Source organism: Juglans regia, chromosome 3, assembly GCF_001411555.2.
Source record: "Juglans regia cultivar Chandler chromosome 3, Walnut 2.0, whole genome shotgun sequence".
Lineage (NCBI taxonomy): Eukaryota > Viridiplantae > Streptophyta > Magnoliopsida > Fagales > Juglandaceae > Juglans > Juglans regia.
Window position 1 is genome coordinate 35,014,216 of NC_049903.1, and position 9,145 is coordinate 35,023,360.

The following is a 9,145-nucleotide window of genomic DNA, read 5'->3' on the forward strand; positions in this document are numbered from 1 at the left end:
TCACAGCCGATGAGTTCCTTTCTCTTCTGTTCTTTGTCTCGGGTGATTGTTGGGAATTCCCCATGGATGAGGTATCGAATCGAAAATTCCCTATTAGGGCTTCATGGTCTCCAATTCCCGAGGAGCGTGGATTCTAGATTCTCCTTTCTACCCGAGAGGAATCTCGTATTCAATTGGTGCAGGCTTGTTGGGAATTCCCTCCATTATTGATAGATTCTTAATGGTACCTAGTCGGTTGTATGTTTTTGGGTGTGAATTTCTAGGTGCCCCATCGTCGGCGAGTGGCTTAAAAAGGTGGTCACAACCCACAACCGGGGGGGCGGGGGGGGGGGAAGAAAAAGAAAACTCATGTTTCTGTGACACCTTCAGATGAATCCAGTTCTACAAAGGGTGCGCCCTCGCCACCACCTTTGACCAGTTTCCGGGAAAAATCAATTCTCCCCCAGTACCTTCAACCAATTCCCTTGACGATATTATGGCTTAAGCCGAGGCTGATCTCGATTTAGTGATAGTGGCAGAAGCTGTCTTATCGCCAACTATACCATCTGTAGTTACTCAGCAAACAGGAGATTGCATCAACTGAGATGAGGGCGACGACATTGTAACTCTGAACCCAGAGTTCCGTAATGCACCTTCGACTGTACTGAGTAGCTTTCCTTCTTTTGACGCTTCTGGGGAATCCCTTCGAGTCGAGGATGTTGAAGACCTGTTGGCGGGAGCTGCTACTCTTGCATCTAGCTCGCCCCTTGCCTCGACCATCTCGGGTGGGGTTATCCCTGAGTTGCCTTTTGTCTTTCCAACCATATCTCCTGCTAGCGAGAGTAGGGTATCGATCCTCTCTTCAACTTTTAGCATTTTCCCTGCCGGGGGTGGTGAGCCTTCTTCAACTTTTCCAATGGAGAATCCTCTCGCCAGTCCTCCTCGAGAATCACTTACTCCGGAAGGTGATGTAGAACTGGCTCCAATCAATAGGCGGGAGTGAATACAAGCATTCCTCCAAGCGTTTGATCAAAGTCTGCTCTAGATACTTCTGCTTTAGTGGGTTTCACTGGTGTTTCCTTTAAGGTTCCTAACCCTCGTGGTTCATTTAGTTCTCGTCTAGCTAGTCCCTCTCAGCACTCACATGCCCGCCGTGAAGAGACCTTTCACTCTACCGTTCATAACCATCGAAGTATCCTTTCGCTAGTGAGTTTCTTTGCCTTATTATTTATTTTTTTCTTTCCTGCTATTTTTGACTCTATCTTCTTTCTTTTTCTCTTCTCTCATTTTTTTAGGGAGTTAATTGTCTGGTGGTCGTTTTGGTTGAGGATCGTTTGGAATTAGGGGAAGAAAACCAATCTATGTGATCCTTCATTGATTAGGCCCATAGTGCCGTCCGTGCTACTCGTGCCGAGGAGAAGGAGATGGCGGGCAAACTATCCCAAGTTGAGTCTCGTTCCTTTGAATAGAGTTGGCGAGCTCTTTGGAGGAATTTGACCATCATTGTTGCGAAGCAGAGACGAACAGGAAGGAACGGGATGCTCTAACTACTCGCCTCAAACAAATGAAAGCAGAGAATGACGAGTTGAAGAAGGCGAAGGATGATTACGCCGCTCGCCTGCTAACCTCTGAAGAAGTATACCATGAAGCCAATACTAGATTGAGCATAACTGATGGTGAGAAGGTAAGGGCCGAACAAGATTTGGCGGCGGCGAAAAAAGATCTTAAGGATCATGACCACCATTATTTGGAGCTGAATCAGGTTCTAGAGATTTGCAAAAAGCAATTGTCATAATTGAAAGATAAGGTGACTGAATTGAACACCGAGTTGGTCCGTTCTCAGAGTGAGGTTGCTCGCATTCTTCCTCAATTGGTGGCTGCTTACTCTGTTCAAAACTGAGCCTAGGGTCTTGGGTTCAAGCTTGGGATTAAACAGTTGCATGAGTTCTTAGTCAACCATCCTGAGGAAGATCCTCGTACCCTGAACTAGAAATCAATCTGAGCTAATTCTTTTGCTTACCATATTTTTTTATTCTTTTGGAAGGGATACTATGCCGGACGCCTTCCCCTTCCTCGTACTTCTTGAAGATTTTTCTTTTCAGCCTTCGTATTGGGGACAAGATACTAAGAGTTTTTCTTTTAAAGGACTATGTTTTGCTTACAATTTGGTTCTTGACTTTAATGATGTAAATGCTACTTCAATATTGTCGTACTGTTTCCCTTGTTATCTTGCTCTATATTGTGTTATTTTCTTAAAGGAATCAAACTGGAATATGGAGTACATGGCTCTACCCCGCAATTTTCTCCTCCTGAAGGAGGTGCATGATCATTGGGTTATGTATGTCTATCTTTTTTTATGATAAGAGTGTGGCAGGAGGTAGCCTTGATCACGCAACTCTAGAAAATGGCAAGTGGTGTAGGGGAGGATGCCTCGATTGCGTAACCTTGGCGATAAAAGTGTGGCAGGAGGTAGTCTCGATCATTCAACTCACCTCCCGCCACATTCTGGCGAGTGTCGAGTGGTGTAGAGGGAGGATGCCTCGACCATGCAACTCTGGTGAGTGGTGTAGTGGGAGGATGGTTTGACCGTGTAATCTTGGTGATAAGACTGCGGTGGGAGGTAGCCTCGACCGCGCAACTCTAGCGAATGGTGAGTGGTGTAGAGGGAGGATGCATCGACCATGTAACCTTGGCGATAAGAGTGTGGCGGGAGGTAGCCTCGATTGCACAACTCTGGCGAGTGGCAAGTGGTGTAGTGGGAGGATGTCTCCACAGTGTAACCTTGGCGATAAGTGTGTGGGGGGTGGTAGCCTCGACCGTGCAACTCTGGCGAGTGGTGTAGCGGGATTATGCCTCCACCGCATAACCTTGGCGATAAGAGTTAGATGCAAAAAAATATTCCGCAACTAAATTAACTGACATAAATATGCAAAATAATATCAATGACAAAGTTTTCACAGCTTTCAAACTTATTGTACTGAATGGTTCCTTTTGTGGGCTGCCACTCTTATTTCGGCATCCATCCTCACTTCTTCCAACGTGTCCAAATTCTGTTCCAGCTTCTTATCATTTGCTTCGACCTCGAACCTTTCCTTTCGGTAGCTGGGCAATCCCACCTCTATTGGTATCATTGCTTCACTCCCATATGCTAAGGCAAACAATGTTTCGCCCGTCATAGTTTTTGTCGTTGTCCTGTATGCCCACAAAATCCCAGGGAGCTCATTCGCCCATGCCCATTTTCGCTCGTTTACTTTCTTTTTTAGTAGTCCAACAATGGTTTGTTGGTTGTTTGAACCTGCCCATTTGCTTGCGGATGTCCTGGGGAGGAGTATTTGACCTTGATCCCGAGTTCGACAAATACGCAGTAATTATTTGAGTCAAATTGTTTACCGTTGTCTGAGATAATGCTTTGTGGCACCCCGAACCTACATACTATAGTCTTCCATAAAAACCTTGTCAAGTTTTAGGCGGTCACTGTCGTCATTGCCTCAACTTCTACCCACTTGGTAAAGTAATCAACGGCGACAATGATGAATTTGGTTCCTCCTTTGCTTAGAGGCATAGGGCCGACCATGTCTATACCCCATTGAGAGAATGGCCAAGGGGAAAGTATCGATCTGAGTTCTTCGGGATGAGTGTTCAAGATTAGCACGTGTAGCTGACATTAAACACATCCTTTTACAAACTCTTTTGCGTCTCTTAGGGCATTTGGCCAATAGTACCCTACCCATATGATCTTCACGGCAAGGGATCTCCCTCTTTAGTGGTTTTCATACACTACTTCATGCACCTCTTTCATGACGTATTTGGCCTCTTCTTTCGATATATATCTTAATAATGGGGTCGAAAAACCTCGCTTATATAGCCTCCCATTTTCCATGGTAAATCAGGCCGCCCTGTTTCTAACTTTCCTCGCTTCCTCACGGGCGGTAGGGAGGTCCCCTATTCATAGGTATTTGATTATATTATCCACTCACTTCGGCTTGCTATCTCCTATCTCCAACACTTCATTTCCTACAGTCGGTATGTTAACAACCCACATAGTGACCTCCCATGGTAAAGTTTCCTCTTTCTTCACCGAGGCTACTCATGCTAATCGATCGACTTTCCAAATGTCAACTCGAGGGATTCGCTTGATTTGGAAGTACTAAAGGCAATTGCACCCTTCCTGGACCTAATGGAGGTACTTGATCAATTTTGGTCCTTTAGCCAAATACTCTCCTGTGATTTGTCCAACAACGACTTGTGAATCCACTTTCATCTCGATTTCCTTCCCGCCTGAAGTCTCCACTATAGCCAACCCTGTGAGCATTGCTTCATATTCAACTTCATTATTTGTTACCTAGAAACTTAGCCATATTGCATGATTCAACTCGGTCCCATCATTTGTTATTGTGTGCACGCCCACGCCACCTCCTGTTCTGTAAGATGACCCAACAACATACACTTGCCATGGCGTTCTCTCTGGAGTCTTGGGCATCTCTTCTTGGAAATTTACAAATTCCACTACAGAGGCAGCTAGGATTGTCCTTTGACGAAGGTTTTGTGAACATAATTGATGTCATACTCGCTTAGTTCTGTGGACCACTTAAACAATCGTGGCCGAGGTGTCGGGCCTTTGCAGCACTTCTGTAAGGGCGACGAGGTAATGCCTTTTATCGAGTGGGTCTGAAAATAGAGACGCAAGTGTCGCACAGCCGTCACCTCGGTGAAAGCAATTAACTCTATCTTGGGATACCTTGTCTCGACTCCTTTTAAGGCTCGGCTTACATAGTACACATGTCTCTGCTCCTTCCCTTTTTCCCTTACTAAAGCTGCAGATACGACATTTGGGGTTTCGGCTAACTACAATGACAACGGCTCTCCTTGCTTAGTTTGGCTAAGCAACGACGGTTGTGCCAAGCATTCCTTGAGTTGTGCAAACGCCTCCTCGCACTTAGGGTCCCAGCCTTGTACTTTTTTAAGGACTCGAAAGAAAGAAAGATACCTATCCGTCGATCTAAACATGAACCTATTTAGTACCACTATTTTCCCCGCCAGCTTTTGAACTTCGTTTAAGTTCGTAGATGACTTCATCTCAATTATTGCCTTCAAATTCTCAGGATTTATCTCGATGCCCCTTTCCTGAGACCATGAACCCCAGAAATTTGCCTGATTGTACTCCGAATGTGCAATTAGTTGGGTTAAGTTTCATCTTGTATCGGTGTAGCACACTGAAGGCTTCGTGGAGTGTCATGTGGGTTTTGAAGGTTTCCAAATACTCCATTCGATCTTTAGATCCGTCGTACATGTCTATTGTTGGGACTTTGAATTTTTGTGGTGGGGGTACTGCCATGATTTCTGCGTTGTACGACAGATTACTACTGGTTAGCAATTCATCCACTGAAGAATTTGTCCCCATTTTTTTGGCCATCTCTTCATATTTGTCCATCAAACTACACAGGTTATGGTACTGCTTTCTCATTTCCTCATTTTCTTGAGGAGTTCGGCTAACTCTAGTACTATGTGCTTCTATCTCGACCCTGTCGGCTTGGCTGGGCTTTGTGTCCCCTCATGATGGCCCATTTTTTGCCTTGAGGGTCTCGTTCTCCTTCCGTAGTGAGTCTGCCTTAGCAATGAGTTTTTTTACCATTTCCTCCATTTCTGTGAGCCTTCCCCCCATGTTTCGCAACGTCACTTCCTGGTGTCTGGTTGCCTGAGATCGAGTGGTGGTGGGCATGTGAAAAATACATTGGTTGTAGGACAAATAGAGATAAATCCCACAGACGGCGCCAATTGTTATGGACGTGTTTCACAGCTTCACACACGCAATCACCTACAACCAAAGAGTTGTGTGGCTTGGGGGTTCTGGGGAACGCTTTCGATGCCTAAGTCATCGATCACAATGAGAATCTCATTTTCTAGACAAATGAATTAGATGATCTTCACATACCTGGGTGATATGTATATATATATAGCCCTTGAAATTTTTGTTGTCATGTGATAGCGGGTTTATCTGTTATTTGAAATTCAAGTCTCGGGATATAGAACTTAGTCAAATCCAAATGATCGGGTAGCTCTCTTTGTCTGAGAGACTCTCAATCAGTTATTCTTTCAACGGCTAGGATGGATTGAGCTCTCAGGGGATTGAGTTATTAGCCTGAGTTGTAGTCCAAGCACATGAAGCAATATATTAGGCCTCGAAGTGGTATTTAGCCCCTTCCACGCACGATCACAACCCTTTCAGCATCCGCATAGCAATTGAATTAGCAATTGGCAACCTTATTCACAATTGTGTTTTAATACGAGTGTATTTTAATAAAATAATAATTTTTTATAAATTATTTTATAAAAATGTCATTGAAAAGGATTACGTAAATGATAGTGTGTTTATCTACTTTCTTTAAAAAAAACAGAAAAACAGTTTGAGAAATGAAGTACACGTTGCAGAGGGGGGCATTATTTGCTTATTCTCTTCGTGGAATGAAAACAAACGGAGTAGTGATGCCATGTATTACTTAATTGAAACTGTTAATTTATGTTATCTATCCGTGACCATGTCCGCATTACATATACTATTTAATATAAAATAACAAGGACAAAAACAAAGTCAGGGGTCCGACAATTTGATAAGGTGGACCACAGAGGGAGTCGCACAAACCGCCCAAACCAATCAGATAGCAATTTGCTCAATTTATTAATATGCAATACAATTCACGAATAAAACTAGTAAAAGAAGGATAGGAATATCTTGGGCTGGACCGGCCGCGAAATGGTCCTCAGCCACACAAATCTTTAATCTACTTATTTTAATAGGTCTTAATGATTTTTATCAGCCTTGGAAGTAAAGACAGTGGGGGAGGCTGAATGATTGTGATTTGTAATCAAATTTTTTTTTTTTTTAAGCAATTAAAATTCCTTATCAATATCACGTCAAGGACATTACCCACCACCCACAAGTCTTCCTCTTTACCAAAATAAAGTGCTGTCTATCGTAGGGTGGCGCATTAGCCTATTTCAACTTTCCTAGTGTCGCTTAACGTTTGTTGCCGTAGGGTATTTAGCAGAATATATAAAAATATGTTCGAAGAAAGGTATATAAATATGTTCCTGGAAGGGCATATATTTAGGCAAGTTGCCTTGGGAACCTCAAAGGGCAAATTAATCGTTTTTATCGTCTCCCTCCGTCTCTCTCACTAGAATGACAAGAGTATACCCCAGCAACGTAGCCGAGAGGCTCGAAACCACCACCACCTCATCCTCTCCCGCCGGAAGCAACGACAGCGCGGCAATTCTAACGGTTTGGAAGAAGTCTCTACTGTTCAACTGTAATGGATTTACAGTATTTGACGGCAAGGGAAATCTGGTTTTTAGAGTAGATAACTATGTGGCAGGTAATAAGGGCGAGATCGTTCTCATGGATGCTACCGGCAAACCTATCCTTACCATCCGCCGCAAGGCATGTATCTCTCTCTCTCTCTCTCTCAACAGTAACTGATTGGATCTTGGTTGATCGGATATATTTACATATATGATGTGTATGATCATCAGATCAGGTTGAGCCTAGGAGACAACTGGCTGGTGTATGATGGAGAGTCGGCGGTCAATCCTCTATTTCTGGCGAGGAAGTACGTGAATATCCTCAACACTAAGTACTTGGCTAACGTCAGTTTAGGAACTGGTGGGAGTGGCTCATCATCATTGTCCTCGTTATCGAGCAGCGGCGACGGCAAGAACGTGCTTTATGAGATCGAGGGTTGTTTCGCACAAAGATGCTGCGTGGTGTTGGACAAAAAGAGGAGACGGGTAGCGGAGATCAAGCCGAAGGAGCCGGTGGGAGAAGTAGCCTTTGGACTGGATGTGTTCCGCCTTATCGTACAGCCCGAAATCGACGCACCGCTCGCCATGGCACTTGTCATCATTCTCGATCAGATGTTCGGATCTTCTAGACGCCTAATGTCCAAATAATTACCTACCTATCGATCTCCCTGGCTAGCTCACTTCCTCGTTAACTAATCATATATTCCACCGCAACGGATTGGATCGACGAAGAACATTCTTTTCCCAATCAAACCGATCGATCATCCTTCACCATCACTTGTACGTACTAACTGTTACCCCCGCCAACCGCTCTACCGCAGCACCATCTCCACCTCATGTAAGCCCAGTTTTTCGTGCTGCTTTTTTTCCCCCCTTTCTCTCTTTGTTGCGTGGATATCATACATCTTCCCAGCCCCTCTTTGCCTTTTTGGGTTATCTCCCACTTTCCCTGAAGAAACTCCTTTTCTTCCTTTAATTTCGTTTTCCTTTAAAATAATCGTAGGAGCTTGGTTTTTCGTTTTATATATATATATATATATATATATATATATATATATATATATATATATATATATATATGTAAAGCCCCAAGTGGGATCATGTGCCGCAGATTCTGGAATCGTAGGAGCTTTTTGATTATTTCACTTCATGTCAATTTCTGTCTGGATCAAAATCTTGGAATTATATGCGTACCGGTTGTTAATTGGCAATTTCATCAGTGTTATTATTATTATTTTTTTCTCAAACATCAGTGTTATTCTTAAGGCTGTGTTTGTATACGTTGAGATGAGCTCATATGAGTTGAGTTTTTTATGAATAGTAATGAATTAAGTAGTGGAGTGAATTATGTGAGGCTCATCTAAACTGAGTTTAAACCTAGTGTATTTGAATATTAAGATGAATTTAATAATTTTTATGAGAAATTAAAAAGTATTGTGAGTCTTATATATAAAGATGTTTTAAGTTGAAAAAAGTTGTGGGTCCCAGTGTAAAAAGGTTTTGAGTTGAAATGAGTTTATTAATTTGAGAATTGAGTGTTTGGATGTTAAACTCAACTTAAAGTTAGACTATACTCAATTGAGCTCAATTGAGTTTGGGAACCAAACGCAGTTTGTCTTAACGATCTGGATAAACTCACAATCTCAAAGTTCAACTCATTTCCAAAACATGAGAGGAGACCCCATCAATTAGGCATCATGAGGTTTTTTCTACGCTAATTCATAGAGGTCGGGTGTCATTTGTGAACTGATTTTGTACCCTTAATTTGACAGCTCATATATTTTATTTTTTATTTTTCTTAATGATTAAGAAAGTTACTAATAATGAATGTGTGTATTTTTTTTTTAAATATTGAAATGTGCTAAAA

The 9,145-nt window shown here is 42.8% G+C and overlaps 1 protein-coding gene across 1 annotated transcript; it reads left to right on the top strand.

Annotated features, from left to right (window-relative positions):
• Positions 1 to 7,035: 7,035 nt before the first annotated feature.
• LOC108989456 (protein LURP-one-related 8) lies at positions 7,036 to 8,254 on the top strand. The gene is made up of 2 exons (XM_018963099.2): positions 7,036 to 7,417; positions 7,510 to 8,254. The coding sequence occupies exons 1-2, from the start codon at positions 7,160 to 7,162 to the stop codon at positions 7,924 to 7,926; spliced, it is 675 nt and encodes a 224-aa protein (XP_018818644.1). The 5' UTR covers positions 7,036 to 7,159; the 3' UTR covers positions 7,927 to 8,254.
• The last annotated feature ends 891 nt before the right edge of the window (positions 8,255 to 9,145 follow it).

What these genes read in the sequence shown, in the direction of transcription:
- LOC108989456 (XM_018963099.2), top strand. Translation starts at nt 7,160, where the DNA reads ATGACAAGAGTATACCCCAGCAACGTAGCCGAGAGGCTCGAAACCACC. An exon ending in TCCTTACCATCCGCCGCAAG is followed by an intron (nt 7,418 to 7,509) that starts GCATGTATCTCT and finishes TATGATCATCAG; the next exon opens with ATCAGGTTGAGCCTAGGAGA.